We start from the raw sequence: 21,745 nt of genomic DNA, 5'->3' as shown, positions 1-21,745 counted from the left end.
CTTTCTCGATTCTGGGTCAGCAGGCAGTTTTATTGCAGCAACATTGGTCCAAAGATGGCGGCTACCCGTGACCCAACTAGCCAGACCCCTGACTATCTCCTCTGTCACGGGCGAGATTCTTACCGACCATGTGCACTACCAGATCGCACCTCTAGTCCTCCAGGTGGGCACTTTACATCAAGAAAAGATCTCCTTCTACGTCCTGCCCCATTCTTCTTCCACCATTCTCCTGGGACTCCCTTGGCTGCGATTACATGCCCCTAAGCTGGACTGGAGAACCGGGAAGATTCTCAGTTGGGGTCAGGACTGTTCTAACCGGTGTCTGAAGTCACCTCAGCCCAAATACTCTATGTCGTCACCTGATCCCGCCAAGCCTCTATCCGGCCTACCGGCGGAATACCGAGGCTTGCCTGATGCCTTCTCTGCCAAGGAGGCGGACTCTCTACCACCTCATCGGGCGTACGATTGTCCCATAGACCTCCTTCCTGGAACTTCTCCTCCACAAGGTCGGCAGTACCCTCTCTCCGTACCCGAGACTGAGGCCATGTCCTCCTACATCCGGAAGAACTTACAGAAGGGTTTCATCCGCAAATCCACATCCCCTCGTCACATTATACCTCCCGATCGCCTAGTGCCAATCGCCACCTCTACTCTTCAGAGAGTGCCTCCCAGAAAGACCTATGTGCGCCTTGCACTTCGAAGACGAATTTTGAAGTGGGGTCATTCCTCTTTTGTGGCCAGACATCCGGGAGCTCAAAAGACCGGGCAATTGATCTCTCGCCATTACTGGTGGCCCAATCTCCTCCAGGATGCCAAGGACTTTGTGGCCTCATGTGCCGTTTGTGCCAAAACAAGTCACCCCGTCAAAGACCTGCCGGTCTACTTCAGCCATTGCCAGTTCCAGACCGTCCCTGGCGCCACATAGGGATGGACTTCATTACTGATTTGCCTCCACCTGCAGGCAAGAAAGAGGGGGAGGCCAAAGGGGGGGGTACTGTCACGGCTGCGGCAGCGTCCCGTGCGCCGGGCCGCCGCAACTTCCCTCTGCCTCATGCAGCCGCCGGGGTCCATGTGACACTCCTGACGAAGTCACCGGAGGGTGACGATACGCGTGGAGTCTTCTGTCAGGGGTGATTATTCCATGACCGTTTGAGCTACCGTAGGCGTCAGTGGGGTCTATCTTGTTCCATTTGGGCGATAGGCCTTCTTGCTACTATTGTTTATGCCATTTATTATTGCTTTGCACTTAATATATGTTTTCAGGTAGTATTGTAGTATTTAATATCATGGTTCTTTCCTGTAATCTTTCCATCTATATATGTGCAGGCTTTTTACCATTCAATATTTGTCTATATGTTTGGTAGCTCCGGTCATGGTTGCATTATTCTGTGCATCCAATCCCCTGTAGGGTTTAGACCCGCTATTTATATTGTATGTGGGTCAACCTTGATCATTTTTGTGTTCCTTATGGGAACGTTTTAGATGTTTTTAATTAAGTGTTTGGTGTTTTTGCTTAAATAAAATTTGATATTTTTTCATACTTTATACCTGTGGTGTGCGCTTGTATAGTGTGTCCAGCTTTCTTCTTCCTTGGTCTATTACATGTGCAGGGACCTGGCGCTGCTACTAGTTCGGCCCTGGGGGGCGCCTTACCTCGCCCCGCTCCTGTCTCCATCTGTCCCGGACGGCGCGCGCATCCCCGCCTCCTACGGCGCGCACACCGGCTGCCTCAGATTTAAAGGGCCAGTCCGCCCTTAATTGGTAGTTGCACCAACCACTCCCTATTTAATCCCAGCATGCCCCACCACAGGTGTTGGAGCCCCTACATGCTTCCCATAGCGTTTGGCCCAGCTCCCTGTTGTTCCTGACCTCAGTCCTTGTTCCTTGTTCCTGTCCGCTGTCCTTGTCCCTAGTCCCTGCCCGCTGCCTTCCTATTGTTCCTGAGTACTGTCCGCCACCTGCGATTATGCCTACAGACCTCTGCCTGCACTATCTCCTGCCTACTGCTCCTGCCACGCCTCGCCTGCCGTCACTAGCAACCAAGCCAGGGGTAGCGACCTGGGGGTCGCCTGCCGCAGCAAGTCCATCCCGCCTTGCCGCAGGCTCTGGTGAAAACCAGCGGCCCCTTAGACTCCGCTCCCTGGTGAGGTTAGTGCCATCGCTAGTGACGGTTCAGTGGATCCACGACTCCAGGCGTTACAATTATATCCTTTTATAATATATACCTATGTCCGTAAACTAAACTCTGTTCTCAACCAGTTATAGCACTTTCATGTAAAAATACAAAACCATTGGTCTACAAATGCACTAATGTCCTAACAACTGATATATATATATATATATATATATATATATATGATCACACTGATCTATTTAGTTGTTTGTATCGGAAGCAACAGTACAGTTATATTTGACATAAAAGTGCATATTGTAGATTTTTCCCACTGCAGGATGGAGACTTTTGTGTTGCATGCTGACTGTCTGTCAAAGTTCTATGTATTTTATTTAAAAGGTCAGGCATTTTTTTAAATGTCAAGTTTAGCTGACCTAAAGCTGTCTTTTTAAATTATTTTTAACTGTACCAAAACAAAAGTGCATCAATCAATAATTAAAACAGAATATCATTTTACTGAAGTTGACACGTGTCTGAAATATATAAACCTAGGTAGCAGTGCTTCATTTCTCATTTAACTCTTTGGGACCTTACAAACTATATTGCAATTTTTTGTATAAATATTGCTGTGCTGAGCTTCTTATCTATAAGACCCATAATAGAGGTAACAATTCTGGATTGTGTGCTGTTCCCTTATACATATAACATATTTATTAGTGCATTACTCGCGTTTAGATAAATGTCATCAGCGCAAGGGCAGGAGCATTAGGTTATATACATATTAAAATATTATAATTGTTATTATTATTATTATTATTATTATTATTATTTTATAATATACAACAGTGAACAGACGCTAAACCAGCACAATTGATATGAGAGCTTATAAATCAATGTAATCATACTAGCTTTGAATTTTTACAATGAAAAAAAGGAGTTCAAGGAGGGGGTAACATGAAAACTATGCCTTATACTTCAATGGTATATGACACATAAAACAGTAGAATTCCATACTGGTTTAGTACTAAGTGAATATTCTGCATTAAATAGCAGTGAATATTCTGCATTGTCTTTGTGGCAGAGATTTTTATTTAAGTGTCCTAGGTTTATAACTACAGATAAATATCACAATGGACTGTATTACAGGGCAAGCCTATGGCAAACATGTCCTTCATATTTAAGTACATATAAAGTACAGTATATATGTGAAATGCAGGTTAAATCACTTATCTGCTATCTACAGGATAGGTATAAGTGTCAGAGAACAGGGACCCTAGTGTTTGTTTTGAATGTCAAGTCACACATACATGCCATAACTCCATTCATCATCTTTAATTAAGTGGTGGTAGGCATGTGCAATTCATCGTTCTGTTCAGAACACTCATGACCATATTCTCAAGATGATGTGTGTTGTACTCCCCTGCAAACCAACACTTATTCCTATGCTGTTTATAGGGGATAAGTCATATAAATTGACTGAGACCGTTTATCCTTACTTTGTAATCATTGGGTGGAACTAGCAACTTCAGGATTGTTCCAGACTGCAGTAGGAACTTGTGAAATATTTCCCCTGTGTATACATCTCTCCAAATTACAGAAGAATTCTGATCCCCGGAAATAAGCCAACTTGGATCATACTTCTCTGACCGTTCATGTGGGTAAAGTATACTTGTCACGCTGCTGTCATGGCCTGCAAATATGCTATGTGGCAGGGAACCTATGGATAACAAAATAGAGACAGATGTTTCAGAAAATATTTTATTCATTTTTAGTTCACCATATATATATTTTTTTTAAACATGGCCATTTTTGATGACAGGGGGCAGATTGATTGTTAGAATGAATGGACAATTACCACTAGGACTTTCCTTCAAAAATTGTAATGTTCATGTAAATAGGAAATAGGCATGAGTATGTAGAGTGCAAAATAAACGTGTTCGACTTGTATGTGCTTTAATCTTTTATATAGATGGAAAGACTTTATCTGTTTGGGTGCTACTGGAAGTTTTTTTTATCACATCTGATCACACACATAATACACTGCAGTGCCGATCTTAGCAGCATTATTATACTTGTCAGTGATACACTGTCAGGCATAGCTTATAAGACTCTTCCTTGGGGCAGAGTCTGATTGGCTTCTGTAGTTATGACATCGGAGGCCTCAGTAAGGTTGTCAAGGCTACCATCAGGACTCTGCAATCACTCTGCTGGTGAACAGAGGGAGACTTCTCCCTCTATAGCCCTATGGATACTGCTGTCACGCTGACTGCAGCATCTATAGGTTTAACTTTTAGCATCTTAGCATCTCAGCTGACAGTTGAGGCAGGTGATTGACAGCCAGGACGTGCTGCAAATGGCAGCAGTATAGCGCCTGTGCCCATTTTATTCACAGACATAACTGTACGCAATTTGCTGCAACTTCCCACAAAAATGGACATACAATTACTGTACATCTGTTGAGTTCTGTACATCTACATTGAGTTCCAGTTCAAGGCTATGTTTTGCACAATGTCTTTTTAGGTAAAATAATGTTTGTTGTTTTGAAAATAATGGCTGTTATTTTATAATGGTGGCCGTAAATAATGATCATAGTCATGAATGGCCATTCTTTTTACCTAAAAATAACTTTGTGGGAACATAGCCTCAAAGATCTCTGCTTGCTGTCACTCAGTTAGAACCTTCATTGTTTACTTCCAGTGGATAAATTCCTATTCTTGTCATGTGATGATCACAAAGGTGCGCAACCTGTTTTATAACAGTTGCAGCTACTATGCTGTAATTGAAATCAGTCCTGTATCTATGTGTCCATAACATGACCATGGACAGAATTTTATACCCTGAAAGCTAATAAGAATTAATACTCTAAAATTAAAAAGTATATGAGAACATAAAATAAACATATATTTTCAGTACAATGGGGGACATTTATGAAAGCTGTGCTCCTTCTTCCTTTTTCCTGGCAGTTGCCAGCTGTATCCCCCGCTTGCCTGATGGCAGGGCAGGCAGAGCGTGGCAAGGTGGGGAAGAGGCGTGGCCTTCTTAAGCGCCAGATTCTACATGGTTTATGCCTGGAGAAGGTGCACCTCTTAGTGAATCCGGCAGGGCAATTGGGGGTGGGGCCTAATTTAAGATCGGCGCATAAATACTCTGGTCTTAATAAATGTCCCCCCAATGATTTTTCTTTTAATTTACTGGTTATTTTGTATGCTGAATTAGTAAAAATGTAGTGATCATATAACCAGTACTATAAATGCATATCATTTTTTGTATGAGGTTTTAGGGTCATCATTATTACCTCTTAACAGTGGTTGGTCTTGTAGGAGCCTTGTTCTGGCTGCATGCAATGCAAATGTGATAACAATGTTACCATCTTCACAGCCACACACCAACTTATCAAGGCTGGCAATGTAGAGCGATGCAGTGACTGCAGCAAATGCCACTCCTTCACTGGGACTACATAGATGATCAATGATTCCCTCCGACATTGATTTATGTCTGTCAAACATTTCCTGAAGAGTCACGTTTACCTTTAGTGGTATCTCTAAAAAACAGAGTACATCAACAGTATCATTAAATGAAAGTGTAGCTATTGTACAGACGTGAAATCCCTTCTGTCCAGAACATAATAATGAATTGTTATTCTTATCTATGAAACTTCTTATCTATGGAATAGATGTCAGGTCAATATTTGCCAAACTCAAACAGAACTATCAATGAAATATGTTATTAAACAAATGGCTTGTAGACAGTTCTGAGAGTAAAGCTGTCTATTGTTACTGAGCTGAGTCAGCCAGCTACACGTACTCATCTAAAGTGTGCTGCCAATCCAAGACCAGTCTAGATAAACTTGTGATAGCATCTGACTGCCACCATTATCACTGACAAACAATTGCATCATCCAAAGTCCTGCAAGAGAAAGGACTCGGCACAGATTGTTTTTAAGGCTTCTCAGTAGACAATTTACAGCATAAACTTACAAAGTTAGATGATGTTCTCTCTCAGGGGCGTAGCTAAAGGCTGATGGGCCCTGGTGCAAAATGTTAGCTTGGGGCCCCCCATCTCACCCGATCAGGCAAAGTCATATCTAACGTTATATCCAATTACTCTAATGTACCACCATGTTCTAATGTACTGTCACTGCCTCCACCTCATGTACTGCACTACTGCCCCCTATAATTAATGGACTGTACTGTGTCATTGTCTTATCATTGTATTCCAATCTTTGACTCTCCAGCTGAAAAACTACAACTCTCATCATGAACTGCCAGTTGGATATGATGGGGGTTGTAGTGCTGCAACCTGAAGAGCCAAATGCTGCAAAACTCCCATAATAAACTATCAGCAGGGCACGATGAAGTTTGAACTTCTGCAACCTGGAGAAGTCACCTGATATCTGTGGTGTTACATAGGACTGCAGGTGATAACAGTGATATCCCTCTGAGTACAGATAATGTAGTAGTCACCTGCAGTCCTATGTAACACCACAGATAACACAGTAATATCTGAGTACAGATAAAGTAGTAGTCACCTGCAGTCCCATGTAACACCACAGATAACAGTGATATCTCTGAGTACAAATAATGCAGTAGATGTCACCTGCAGTCCTATGTAACACCACAGATAACACAGTGATATCCCTCCGAGTACAGATCATGTAGTAGATATCACCTGCAGTCCTATGTAACACCACAGATAACAGAGTGATATCTCTGAGTACAGATAATGTAGATATAGACCCCCCTGTGTAGCCCCCCCCCCCACAGTGCAGACCCCCGTGTAACCCTCTCATAGTATAGACCCCCTGTGTAGCCACTCTCCCATAGTATAGACCCCTTGTGCAGCCCCCCTCATTGTATAGACCCCTTGTGCAGCCCCCCCAGTATAGACCCCTTGTGCAGCCCCCCCAGTATAGACCCCTTGTGCAGCCCCCCCAGTATAGACCCCTTGTGCAGCCCCCCCAGTATAGACCCCTTGTGCAGCCCCCCCAGTATAGACCCCTTGTGCAGCCCCCCCAGTTTAGACCCCCTGTGTAGATCCCCCACAGTACAGACCCCCTGTGTAATCCTCTCATAGTATAGACCCCCTGTGTAGCCCCCCTCCCATAGTATAGACCCCTTGTGCAGCCCCCCCTTATAGTATTGACCCCTTGTGCAGCCCCCCCAGTATAGACCCCCTTGTGCAGCCCCCCCAGTATAGACCCCTTGTGCAGCCAAGCCCCCCAGTATAGACCCCTTGTGCAGCCAAGCCCCCACCCCCCAGTATAGACCCCTTGTGCAGCCCCCCCCAGTATAGACCCCCTTGTGCAGCACCCCCCAGTATAGACCCCCTTGTGCAGCCCCCCCCAGTATAGACCCCTTGTGCAGCCCCCCCAGTATAGACCCCTTGTGCAGCCCGTCCCCAGTATAGACCCCTTGTGCAGCCCCCCCAGTATAGACCCCTTGTGCAGCCCGTCCCCAGTATAGACCCCTTGTGCAGTCCGCCCCCCAGTATAGACCCCCTGTGTAGATCCCCCACAGTACAGACCCCCTGTGTAACCCTCTCATAGTATAGACCCCCTGTGTAGCCCCCTCCCATAGTATAGACCCCTTGTGCAGACCCCCCTTATAGTATAGACCCCCTTGTGCAGCCCCCCCAGTATAGACCCCTTGTGCAGCCCGCCCCCAGTATAGACCCCTTGTGCAGCCAAGCCCCCTCCCCCCAGTATAGACCCCTTGTGCAGCCCCCCCAGTATAGACCCCCTTGTGCAGCTCCCCCCAGTATAGACCCCTTGTGCAGCCACCCCCAGTATAGACCCCCTTGTGCAGCCCCCCCCAGTATAGACCCCTTGTGCAGCCAAGCCCCCCCCAGTATAGACCCCCTTGTGCAGCCAAGCCCCCCCCCAGTATAGACCCCCTTGTGCAGCCCCCCCAGTATAGATCCCCTTGTGCAGCCCCCCCCCCAGTATAGACCCCCTTGTGCAGCCAAGCCCCCCCAGTATAGACCCCCTTGTGCAGCCCCCCCCCCCCAGTATAGACCCCCTTGTGCAGCCCCCCCCCCCAGTATAGACCCCTTGTGCAGCCAAGCCCCCCCCAGTATAGACCCCTTGTGCAGCCCCCCCCCCTTGTGCAGCCCCCCCCCCCCTGTATAGACCCCTTGTGCAGCCCCCCACATCGCAACATTTATGTAAAAAATGAAAAAAAAAAAAATACAAAAATCTAAGTAAACTCACCTCACCTGGATCCTTGATCTCCCTCAGGCCTGGCAGCTTCTCTTCAGTTCAGTGAGCTTCCGGGATGCCGGCCCCGGCCGGAAGCTCACTGATGCAGGATCGCGGCGCCCGGATTTCTCCTCTATACTGCACGGCGGCTGACATGTGACGTGATGACGTCACATGTCAGCTGCCGAGAAGGAGGAGGAGAAGTCCCGGCGCCGCGGTCCTGCATCAGTGAGCTTCCGGCCGGGGCCGGCATCCCGGAAGCTCACTGAACTGAAAGAGGTCCGGGGGGCATATCCCCTGCCGCGGCCCCCCCGGATCGGGGGAGCACAGGAGGAAGTGGCAAGGGGGGCCGTGCGGGCCCCCCTAGCGTAGGGGCCCGGTCGCCATGGCGACCCCTGCGACCCCTATAGCTACGCCACTGTTCTCTCTGACAGGTTACTACGCTAAGAGAGTGCTGGCTCTTATTTTTTTATTTTTTTTTTTGCTTTTGTAACATGTTACTATTTCCTGTTGTTAAAGAGGATATAATATTTGCCAGTCTTCTACCAGTTCTATACAAAGCAAACAGGATTGCTTCAAAGTAACCAATATGCCTTGAGCACAATACTCATTTCTGCGCACACTATTGCTTCCCCTCATTAGTAAAGCTCAATTTTGTGCAGGAAAATGATCTAGCAATGTGCTCCTGATGTGTGGATCTCCCAGGAGAATATTATTTTGTACCTAATGGGGTTTTACAAATTATATAAAAATGTATCCACCACTAGACATTGTAATACAAAACAAAAGAACCTATATTTACCAGTTTAATCCCCCACTGCTTCCAGCACTGCTGCTCCAGTCCTTAGGCCATTATAACACAGAGAGACTATCTGCCGGATCAGGCCATTTCAGGCAGATATCACCCCATGTAGTAAAGGCAATGATCAGTTAATTGCTCATTGTTATCTTTCAGCAAGTTTAAAAATCATCGTCCGCCAGTCCTTGTGATAATGATGTGCGGACAATGACTGATGAAAGTGTATACAAAATAATAAAGTTATATGAACCTCTACAGGCTCCCTGGTCTCCTGCCTTGTTTCTGTGTTCCCTGCTCACTGCAGCTGACAATGAGACTGCTGAACACGTCTCTGCATTGAGAGCCATCTTGGGCAATCACTGGCCGAGATGGGACAGCGCCATTGCACAGACTAGTTTGGCAGTGTCAGCTCTTGGCAGCAGGGAACAGGCAGGATAACAATGAGGAATATTGGAGAAGTAAATCTAACTTTTATATTTTCTACTGTATATATCCTGGATTACCAGCAAGGGCTGCACAGACATTGTTAGCCCTTGCTGCACTTTCATAGAGCCATATAAAATCAAGAAAAGAGCATTCTGCAGGAGCCAGCCGGCAGACAGGTACACTGAGGGCCAAAGGACTTCCCCCAGTGCACCAAACACCCTAATTTACATGTTAATAAAAAGTAGGATTACTCAATGACACTGCACTGTACACAGATAATAAAGGTGTGTGCAACCCCCTTGTCTTCTGCTTTTTTAAAGTCTATCAGCAGTTTAGAATCTTGTAACGTGGTGATAGAGTCTCTTTAAGACAGCAGTATAAGGAGTTTAATGTTTGGCATGCACATCTGTTATAGAAAAAAAAATATTGAAGAAAGTTCCCATTACCATGCTTCTCCACATGTAACACACAATATAAACCAGACTGTTGGGGGCAATTTTGTTCCTATAAACATATATTTTAGTGTAGTAGCGTAGTATATTATATTATTAACGAGCTGAAAATATATTTTTTTACCTAATGGTGAACCATCAAACTGTGATACTGGAACATCGGGGATATGCCAGAAGTGGAGCTGCCCGGTTGAATCACCAGAATACAGTATTTTAAAAAATGGCTCTTTCCTTTCATTCATGAAACCCATAGTACATGAAGAGCTCTGTTCAAATAAGAGAAGAGAGTTAACAAACAAGTTAATATTACAACTGTCCCAATACACCAATATATTTTGCAGCTTTGTACTGGCTGTAAATTTAATTCAATGGAGTTTACTATGCAATTCATTTAATAACATACACAGCATATGTTATCTGTTACAACTTATAATAGGGTCTATTATAATTCCATTGAGGTTTCTGTAGTATATCTGCTATTATAAGTGACAAAGCTGCCAGGTAGAGCTCTGAATGCAGATGTTAACATAGGTACATAGGATACCAGCTTAAGGCCTTGTTCACACTTTCTATATTCTGCAGATTGAAATACCAACAAAACACAGTAATCACTGAACTCAAGGAGAACAGCGAAAAAAATTCCAATGAAGTACTCAATCAAGAGTCTCCACTGATGCCCCCAAAAATTTAAATATGCAAAACAAGAGTCCGTGGAGCCTCAGTTACGAGTCTCAAAACACGGGATAGCCAGATATCTCTAGCCTGTTGCCAACGGGGTGCCTCCATGATTGGGAGAGCACCACACCACCCTGATAAATAGCCCCTTAAGTCCCACTCGGTTGCGAGTATTGGAACATAGACAGGGAAACAACAGGGTGGCCCCTTTTGTCAATGTCTAACTCAAGGTGCGAGTATTGCGATCATGACAAGGGCTTGCAAAGGCAGGCTTCCACCCACAAACAGCCGTTTCGGGGTTTTTGCCCCTCGTCAGTGTGGGGTAGGATTCTGGCTAGTTGGGGCAATGAAAAATCAACCAACAAAACACAGTAATCACTGAACTCAAGGAGAACAGCGAAAAAAATTCCAATGAAGTACTCAATCAAGAGTCTCCACTGATGCCCCCAAAAATTTAAATATGCAAAACAAGAGTCCGTGGAGCCTCAGTTACGAGTCTCAAAACACGGGATAGCCAGATATCTCTAGCCTGTTGCCAACGGGGTGCCTCCATGATGGGGAGAGCACCACACCACCCTGATAAATAACCCCTTAAGTCCCACTCGGTTGCGAGTATTGGAACATAGACAGGGAAACAACAGGGTGGCCCCTTTTGTCAATGTCTAACTCAAGGTGCGAGTATTGCGATCATGACAAGGGCTTGCAAAGGCAGGCTTCCACCCACAGACAGCCGTTTCGGGGTTTTTGCCCCTCGTCAGTGTGGTAGATTGAAATACCAGTTGCTATTTATTGAAAGGGGGAATTCACATTGTTTCCTATGGAATCCCGATCAGAGTGTATACACTCTGTATACACTCCGTCCGGGATTCCATGTGGCCACTCAGAAAACTGACATGTCAATTTTGTGCAGTCGATATTCATTGAATAGCGGCCTTATGAAATTTACTGTTCAGACAACGTGAAGTCTGGCTCACGCCATCACAGAACGGCAGCTGTCTTACAGCGTCTGAACGTGGCCTTAAATTGTATTACAGCTACAATGGCCCTCATGATACCTGACATTGTTACTTTACTGATAAGGCACTTTGCGCCTGCGTTGACATAGATGCTGACTTTTTCTTACAGATCTTTTATATTATATTCTAGATATAGGTTGGCTGGTAATAGACCTGACCACTGTACAGGGGGCATTTTTGTTGTATGATATATACTTTATGCACTATAAAGGCTTAGGCAGAGTTTGATGTCTTTCAGATATCAAACCCCTAATGATTTATCAGCCAAGCAGGTGATTTTTCCTATGTAACAGACCCATCGATGAGCCAACAAACAAGCAAATGCACGTTTGTTAACTGGTCGCATTGTTTTAGCAAGTTACCAAAAATCCTCATTCAACAGCCTCATATATTGCTGGGTAATAGGAGATGTGCATCTGCTGAAAGATAGAAGTAAAGGGCTGCATTAACAATCCCGAGGATCATTTGTGAAGCCCTGTCTGCATGAAATTGGACCGGTCTCGTAGGTGACTCAAATGTGCACCAATCTACTTAATCTGCACTCACATACATAACTTTTTTTTGCAGAATTTCTCACATTTTCAGCTCAACCATTTTTCTTTGTGAACCCAATTCTTCACTATTGTCCTTTTTTACATCCTATGATACTGTATGTCATCTGCTATATAGTAGTGTTCCAAGTGCCACCCTTCTGTTATTTCAAACTCTAGTATAAAGCATAGGATTCTAATGCTGTTTTTAGGCCTAATATACATAGATTAGCCTAATGAAAACATAATATTTGTCAGATTTTTTTTGTAGGCTATGGATAAAAAAATACCTCCTTTGTCATTATTGTGGAGCACAGCAAGTGAGGGGTGATTGTTTCTTTAAGTAATCCTCCATCACCCGGACATACACTTTTAGAAAGGCCACTGCAGAAAGAAAGCAACAAGAGGCTTTAAAATGACATCAAACAAAAAGGTGACTGAGGGGGTTAAAATTCTTAGCACCCAAAAAAAAAAAAAAAAAAGTTGCAAAGATGGTAACTAATTACTTTTGTGTTCTTGGAAATCATAGCACCATCTGCCCAATCAAGTTCTACATGGGTAATCTTATTTCTTCATCTCCTGCTGCTTCACATAAAGACTGAAGAGTGCCAAACTCAAGCCAAATGTTCTAATGTCAAAGGGGTTTTGTTATGGGTTTTGATCAAGTGTGACAAGCAGGGATTTTGTACAATACACTTACAAACAGATTATTTTGTACCTGGACTTATCGTATACCAGTCCTATGTGAACCCACCTGTTCAGCAGCTGGTAGATATAGCTGTGTCCATCCTGTGTCCAGATGATAAGTCGGTTAGCTGCTAGAAACTCGCCCCCAGCAAAATTCTGGCCACTTTTACAAACATCAGTACAGAGTAGGGAAAAATCACAGTAATCATAAACCTGGAGACAAAGGCAATGGAGATACTAAAGATTAGGAAATTAGGACAATACAATATGATACATATTAATGCTGTCTGCTAGAGACATAGGTTTGGAAGAGGCCTGCACAACTTAGCAGTAGGTAGGGGCCAAAATTTGATATGGCTAAGCCTCTCCCCGGAGCACTTGGCACATTTTGTAAGAAAAGGATTTTATTTTGCAAGCTTCATACAAGTGAGAACAGTGCAGATCCCAGGATCCTTTGTGCAGAACTCTACTTCTATCACTCATTGGCCACACATTCTCCCTGTGCAAATTTGGATTTCTAGACAGGGCAAAATAAAGCATTCATCTGACTAAAAAAACATTTGTCTGGTCTTATCATAGCCCCTGGCCATATTATATAGAGGATATTGGCCAATAAACACTCCATATAATAGAGCTCTTAGAATGCACCATATTTGTGACAGTGGCTTGTGCATTTTGTGGAATTTAATGCATCTCTTGTTAAGAGAGCATGTGAACATAGCCTTAAATTTGTCAGGGGGACATCAAAACTTTTTATCGGTCAGGAATTGGGTGTTTAGATCAGAAGAATGAGCAGTCCTCTTCTCACTGTGTCTGTGTGAGGAGATGGCTCCATAGACTTGCATTATCGTGACGTGACATGAAGACACATCTTGCACATGACACGGAGCCAGGAGAGAGTGCGGACCTATCACAGCTCGTTATCCTGATTGGTCGCGGTCTGAACATGCCTCTCTAACACGTGAAAAGTTTTATTTTGTGACAGCACATTTTTAACTTTACACCACCTATATGTTGGCTTAAATGGGTATTCCCTCCAAAAGGTTAAAAAATGCCAAACCTTCCTGGTGTTACTCACCGAGTCTCCTTGAGTATTTTGAGCTGTCTCCTGTCTTTCTAGCTGCAGCCGTTCCTGAGTTACAAGTTTTCTAAAAGCCATTCGATATCCAAGATAGGAAACTACATTTCCCATCATGCAATGTTTATGCCTGGTGATGGTGTAGCAGAGCTGAGACGATGATGGTGATGATAATTGTGTAGCAGAGCTGAGATGGTGGTGATGGTGCAGCAGAGCTAAGATGGTGGTGATGATGTAGCAGAGCTGAGATGGTGGAGATGGTGTAGCAGAGCTGAGATGGTGGAGATGGTGTAGCAGAGCTGAGATGGTGGCGATGGTGTAGCAGAGCTGAGATGGTGGAAATGGTGTAGCAGAGCTGAGATGGTGTAGAAGAGCTGAGATGGTGGCGATGGTGTAGCAGAGCTGAGATGGTGGCCATTGTTTGGCAGTGCTGAGATGGTGGCCATGGTGTAGCAGAGCTGAGATGATGGCCATGGTGTAGCAGAGCTGAGATGGTGGGCATGGTGTAGCAGAGCTGAGATGGTGGCCATGGTGTAGCAGAGCTGAGATGGTGGCCATGGTGTAGCAGAGCTGAGATGCTGCAGGTGAGGACCGGGGGGGGGGTGACGCGGGTGAAGACCGCGGGGGGGAAGGGGGAGGCGGGGGTGCCGTGGGTGAGGCAATGGTGTAGCAGAACTGAGATGGTGGCGATGGTGTAGCAGAGCTGAGATGGTGGCGATGGTGTAGCAGAGCTGAGATGGTGGTGATGGTGTAGCAGAGCTGAGATGGTGGCGATGGTGTAGCAGAGCTGAGATGGTGGCCATGGTGTAGCAGAGCTGAGATGGTGGCCATGGTGTAGCAGAGCTGAGATGCTGCAGGTGAGGACTGGGGGGGAGGGGGGCGCGGGTGAGGATGGGGGGGCGGTACCGCGGATGTGGCGATGGTGTAGCAGAGCTGAGAGGGTGGCGATAATGTAGCAGAGCTGAAATGGTGGCGATAATGTAGCAGAGCTGAGAGGATGTAGCAGAGCTGAGATGATGGTGTAGCAGAGCTGAGATGCCGTGTGTGAGGACCCGGGGGGTGCCATGGGTGAGGACCGGGGGGGGGAGACAGCCAGAAAAAGGACATGTCCTTAGGAAGTCGTCCCACGTGTGCAAACACAGCCTGGCAATGGATATTTACACCACACAGCAAACATCTGTGTCATGCAGCTGTCCGCGCAGCAGGTGCCGCTGGTGAGCACCCTAGTCAGAGGGCAACAGTGCTCTGGGGCTGGAGGGAGGGGACACATGGTGAGGAAGACGGGGTGGCTGCTGTTAGAGAGGGAGACAGTGACAGATGCACTGACCACTGTCTCCCTCTCCAACAGCAGCCAGCCCCATCAGTGTGCCACGGGTGAGAGTGGGGTCAGTGTCGTTGGTGAGGGGGGGGCTGCCGTGAATGAGAGCAGGGGGGGGGATTCGGGTGCCACGGGTGAGCACCGGGGGGGTACTGGTGGCGGCTACGGGTGAGTGACGGGCGGGGGGCAACTCAGTCAGGGGGAGCAGTGATGGGGGGGCACATGGTGCGGGTGACGGGGGGATGCTGTTAGAGAGGGAGACAGTGACAGCTGCACTGATCACTTTCTCCCTCTGCAACAGCGGCCACCCCGTCAGTGTCCTCCTTCACTTCAGTGTGCTGGGTTAGAAGCGCTAACCCAGCCCATTGTACAAACGGATGACACGTGATGCCGACACAGAGGTTAGGGGCTAGGAGCAGGGAACGGTGTCGGGTTGGACTGAGATATGATCATTCTCTGCAATCTGTGGGGGTGAATGCAGCTAGATAACAGCAAAACTGTGCAGAATCCATATTAACTTTATATTGGAAAGATGGAAAGTGACGGGTGGGCAACGTATTAATGCAAAAATAATTTTGGGGGGAATACCCCTTTAATTCGTGCCTTGTATTGGCAGATACTGCATAGCTTTTCTAGCTTAAGTCATGCCTCATTCAGACAAAGCCACACACAGTTCACTTACTGTAAATCATGAGCCTTGACCAATGCCTTAAAAGTGTCTAAAATCCGTTGCACTATAAATAACAAATATACTTTTTTATATACTAGTGATTAAACTCGTACAGATTTTTCTATGGCCTAGCTGTGCTACTTCCATTTACAAAAAAAAAAAAAAAAAACATTTGTTATTGACAACCTGTGGAGAGAATAAAAGATTTAAATCTCCATGTCTCAGCCATGTAATTTCATGAAGATGAGAAGTGACACTTTACAAGTTTAACATCCCCATACAGTGATAAAAATATGGATATCAGCTTAAGCAGTTATTTGAAAGGCTGTTCATGCTGTTACAGTGAGAAAAACATACAGTATAATAATAAGATCAGCACCTGCCAGGAACTGGAGCAAATCACCAGCAGTAACCTCTCTGTGTACGTGCAGAATCGCACAGCGCAGTAATTCGTCCTTTCCAAACTCTTTGATTCTGTTTCATACACACTTAGCTTTTCCTAGAGATAAGAACATATTGATAAATAATAATACAATACAATAATAAAAAAAATAATAGTAATGCAATTTAAGACTACAAATTAAAAAAGAGAAAAAAGTCATTAATATCTTCAAGTAAGAACATTTGCTAGCTAGTACATAGCCACTTTATTACTGACACCTGCCCTTTCACATTTCGAGCAGCTCTACATTAAATGTACACATGCAGGGATGTAGTTCACGACCATGACGCTTAGCTTGGGCCAACCCCCCTTCCCATGGTCCTATAGATATGGTGACACACCATTCTTTCCTCCTCTGCTCCTGTCAGTGCCATCTCTTATTTTTTGAATGACTTCTCTGACCTCTACCCTGGTTGACACCTCTACTCCTGTCAGTGTGTCTGCACAAACCTTCATATACTGCTTTTTAGCAGGTCAGACTTAAGCAATCAACCTTAAAGAAGAAAGAGGGTCTCAGGCCCCCCTGATTTATGGGTCTGGTCACAGCTGCATCCCCTCTGACCCCTATAGCTTTGCCACTATACACACATCCCCAGAGTGCAGCATAAAGAAGAATACTGTAGGTTGGATTCTAGCACATTGTTCCACATAGGAATATCCAGTAGTGGTGTTTTCTCCATTAAAATAAACCTGCATGCCCATCTAATGCAAGTGAATATGTTAATGGAGTAATTGGGGGGAAAATAGCTTTTTAACCAACATATATTATATAATACACTGTTGGCAACTGAGAGTTTTCTTTGTACAGTATGGGGGGGACTTACGAAGACCGGTGTACAAGTACGCCGGTCTTTTATTAGGCTCCGCCCCATTTCCCCCGGCTGGATTCACTAAGATGCGTACGCCTCATAGTGAATGTGGTCGGCCAAGTGCCCGAATCTCTGCCCGGCGTACAAAATCTACACCTGCTTCAGCAGGTGTAGATTTTGATCATGATTTACACCTGAGGTGCGCCTCCTCACCGCCTTATCATGCCCTCGCAAGCTCCGCCAGTCTGCCCAGCGGGCGAGTTGGGCGTACGGACGGCATACGCCAGGGAGAAGGGGCGAATCTGCACCTTCTACCTGGCGTAACCTCCGTAAATCCCCCCCCATGTGTCTAAATCTTTATGTAGAAATGTTCAGTTAACTTCAATACAATGTATTATACACGTAACATTATTGCTATATTCAGCTAACCTAGTAAAGTGACGTTGCGTTAGCTTGAACTTTTACCAGTTGTCCCTCTCTACATCTGAACTGATTGAATGTCTATAAAAATTAACGTTTAACAGTACTACTGACCTGTATGCTGTTAACAGATGATGAGAGATCCCATACTTTTAGCTCTCCAGAAGTAGATATTGCAACCAATGAATCTTCTGCAAAAGATAATATATGATTCTCTGTGTAAAACAGATGTAGAAGAATAATGCGTACAAACAGAAACATACAATAATGTTTTAAACTGAATGGCAATGTGTACACAGAGGGAAGGTGCTTTGTCATTGATTCTCTAAATCAAGCTATAGGAAAATCCCAATATACCAGTATAACATTTTGATATAATTTTGGCCACTGCAGGGGAAATGCCTGGCTCACCACCGTTTTCAGGTGTTTGTGAGGGGTAATTGGAAGCCAGATCCAACATTAAAGATACAGTAACTAAAAAGGCTCAGAATGTATGCATGGCTAGCATATTCCTCACATCATTGATCCTGTACCTGGGGTCATGACATGCCTGGACGCAGTCACATGTTTCATGTAGCTTGTGAAAGGATTGATATGGCATCACCCAGTTAAACTTTAAAACTCTTTTATTGATAAAAGCTGATTAATAATACATATCTACAAGGGTTACATGCCTCTTTACTGCTAAGCTGAATTCTTCATTTAACAGAGTTTCAGAGAACCATATAACAGTAGCAGTGCAGAAGCATTTTCCTAAGCCTATAAAGAAGGGGTTGTTTCCAGTGTGCTATATATACTGTAGTTGAGTGTATCTTCAGAGGTCCCATAGCGCGTGAGTAGAAGAGGAATGGAGCTTGTGTCCCAGTGGACTGCCACAATCAAATATTTATCACTTTCGGCCAACTGGTCCTTGGAAGTATTGGTGTCTTGAGTGTTCTACAGTGGCCACAGTCTACCTCACTCTGCATTACAGCTTGTCTGGTGTGGTCTGGGGCATCAGCGCATGTGGTCTGTACCTTTGTTTTATCCTTCTACCAGTAGATTTGTTTTGGCTTTGTACTCAAGGGGCAGATCTTCTGGCACTTATGGAAGCCATGTTCTTGTGGTTCTTGTGGTTCAGTTTAATATTTATAGGGTTCTATTACACCAACAGATTATCTGACATATTTTTTTAAGCCAAAGCCAGGAATGAATTTGAGAAGAGGAGAAACCTCAGTCTTTCCTTTATTACCTGTTCTCTGTTTATAATCCATTCCTGGCTTTGGCTCAAAAAAATCTGACAGATAATCTGTTGGTGTAATATGACCCATAGTCTTTCTAATGGGTAGTGGAACCTTATGCTTTTAGAGTGCTCTTATGCATTGTTGGCTCTAGAATTGTCTCCTGCCCCTCCCTTTACTCCCTGTAACACTTTCACAGTCAAGTAATCCCTCTTCTCAGGATATCTATCTTTTTCATATGTATAAAATCTCTAAGCAAATAAAGGCTGTCAAGGAGATAATAGAATAAACTGAGAAGAAGCTCTTATTTTGTGTTACCAAACCATCCAGTCCAGGCAGAACGTTTTCTCAAGGATTTGGATAAGCCTGGCAAAGGACTTTCATTTCCAGGATCAAGCCCTAGAGACTAGCTGGGAAGAACCTGTGGTGAGGGACCTTTGTCCCATTGGTGGATTTGGCAGCTACTAAACTCATGCCAAAAAAAGCAAGAATGGTAGTTTATTTAGCTTTCTTCCCTTCTGGTCCACAAACTCTTCAGACATTTAGGTTACCTTTATTATTTGAGGAGGTCCTTCTCTAAAAGCAAGAGGAATTCCTACAGATATTATAATTTATTTTTCTAAATCCAGGTCTGTCAGTTTGCAGCATCTGTCCTGCAACAAGAGCTTTGGGTTTTCTTATGTTGTCAATGGATGCAGCCCTATGGGCAAAGGACCACATGAGAGCTCTTCAGCACAATAGTCTAATCTCCTGAAACAAAGATCTTAGCGCTTTAGACAATCTCACACCAATATTTCCTTTAGTCAAGATAGACCTCAAATGGTGGATCATAATAGGGCAACTGGCACCCAACATGTTTCTCCTTTAGTAAGCAAATCTCCTTACTATAGATGCTTCTGACTCATACTGGTTATCCATGTATGGACACACAAGGCTATAGAAGAAGTATTATCCTGGTGCTGCGGCTGTAGCTTGAAAGTGGTCTCTGAGCTGACAGACCTCTCAGCCAATAACTGCCCGTGTAATAGGGCCCTTATACTGTTTATTAATGTGACATGGACTTTTTGTCAAATGTTTACAATCACAGTTGTATTATTGCTTTGATATTTTCTATAACCTAATATGGAAACACTTCCAGATTGTACAATTTGCAGCCATTATCACGCAGCCATTATCCACTACATTTACACCACGTTGTCATTCACATGTAGCGGCCATGATACATATAGCTATATATACACACATTATATAGGAGGTGGGCCTAAGCACTTTATTATTTTGCAGATCTTTACATGTAAATTTACATGAATATAAGTCTGTAATACATTGATAATGAAACCTTTTAAGAATTAAAAATTCAGATGAGTTTAACAGTATATAAAAGTAAGGGAACCAATCAGCACGAATGTTGACAGACACTGCGGGCTGACAGGCAGAGCGCGGTGACTAGTCATGGTCGGCTCCCCACCCAGATGACTAGTTGACGCCCCTCTCCCGGCGTCTCCCTTGAGATTTGGATCAAATGTTGGTTTATCTTACAGACATATCCTTCTATCTTTATAGTACCTTGAATTCTGGTGGAGTGCACAATGCACATGCAACAAATCCAGTCTGAACGCTGGGACTTGAAAGTATGAAGGACCTGCAAGGTCTTTGCATCAACGATCAGAATGTCTTGATAGTGACCACAGCAGAGAAGCCAGCCTTCCCCTATCATTCGGAATGAGCAATGGTAGTACTGCAATAATTTTAACATATTAGTTTCACAATGGATTTAAAGACTGAATCAACAATCACGTTTGCAATTTACATTATTTATTTATTTATTTATAAATTTATTTTCATGGGAAACACAGCACTTTTTTTATTTCATTTTTTACTTTTTTTTAAAGAGTCTAAACACAGGAAGTCCTTTATTTCCCAGGTCATCTGTGCTCACAGAGAAGGCAGTCATTTATTTAACGGACGCATTGAGCTGTGACACCTTGTCCTGGCCAGACTTCATGTGTTTAGTCTCTCTTTTTTTTTTTTTAACCAGCACAACACTAAAAAGCTGCTTTCAGGAGACTGGATCTGGATTTCTGGTAAGTATAGCTTTGTTTTACAGCATAATAAAAAAAAAAAGTAAATTGCTAACTTGCTTTATTTAACACCTACTGTTGATTTAGATTTTGAAAGGGACACTTTAAATAAAACTAGAAGAAAGGATAAAACAACCTCTGTTTACCTATTGTATATACTGTATTGACTGGAATGGTACCAGGTAATGATTCTGTGTAGTGATGTAGATTTCCCTCTGTTTGCTGGGTTGTAATTAAAGCTGCAACCAGCAAGATGCACTCTGGTGTATCAATATATACTTCTTCAGAAAGAAACAATGAAAGCATTTCCTTCATCATGAGTCGATTAATGCTTCCTAGCTGACCATAGGCAAAATCAGTAATGGCAATCTATCTATCTATCTATCTATCTATCTATCTATCTATCTATCTATCTATCTATCTTTAGAATGAAGAATACAAAACATATGTATCTATAAATTATTCTGCACAGTAAGTAATGTTATAGCTTGGCTTTCTGTGTCACAGAATAATTATACATGAATACTTCCTTCAGGATATCTCTAGCCTTTTAAATAAGGGTTAAAGGTCCTCAATAGGCTTTTCCAAAGCAAAATGACATATCCATAAGACTTACGCAAATTGCGGTGTGCCTATATGGCAGCTTTGTATTCTCAATGCAGTGGCCAGTGTTGACATTCCATACACACATTTCCCTGTAAGACATAACCTCAGGTTATTTGTTGTCATTTCTACTTAGCAGCTTGGGACATTCCGTGACATGTTTTTTTAAGTTTAAACACTATATTTAAGCTTAAACTTATCACTTATGTA

The 21,745-nt window shown here is 44.0% G+C and overlaps 1 protein-coding gene across 2 annotated transcripts in view; it reads right to left on the bottom strand.

Moving 5' to 3' along the window:
- WDR72 (WD repeat domain 72) overlaps positions 1-21,745 on the bottom strand; it is a 227,685-nt gene that overhangs the window by 138,121 nt on the left and 67,819 nt on the right. For both annotated transcript variants that reach the window (XM_069982637.1, XM_069982644.1), the window contains 9 exons: positions 21,549-21,627; positions 20,418-20,589; positions 17,746-17,822; positions 16,340-16,459; positions 12,962-13,107; positions 12,498-12,591; positions 10,111-10,252; positions 5,409-5,654; positions 3,610-3,830 (listed from right to left, as the gene is read on the bottom strand). In XM_069982637.1, the coding sequence (XP_069838738.1) occupies positions 3,610-3,830; positions 5,409-5,654; positions 10,111-10,252; positions 12,498-12,591; positions 12,962-13,107; positions 16,340-16,459; positions 17,746-17,822; positions 20,418-20,589; positions 21,549-21,627 (1,297 nt within the window). The remainder of the gene's footprint in view (positions 1-3,609; positions 3,831-5,408; positions 5,655-10,110; positions 10,253-12,497; positions 12,592-12,961; positions 13,108-16,339; positions 16,460-17,745; positions 17,823-20,417; positions 20,590-21,548; positions 21,628-21,745) is intronic.

The sequence above is a fragment of the Dendropsophus ebraccatus genome, chromosome 1 (genome assembly GCF_027789765.1).
Source record: "Dendropsophus ebraccatus isolate aDenEbr1 chromosome 1, aDenEbr1.pat, whole genome shotgun sequence".
NCBI classification, from domain to species: domain Eukaryota; kingdom Metazoa; phylum Chordata; class Amphibia; order Anura; family Hylidae; genus Dendropsophus; species Dendropsophus ebraccatus.
The sequence above is the reverse complement of the archived record's forward strand: the minus strand, read 5'-3'. Positions and strand labels throughout refer to the sequence as shown.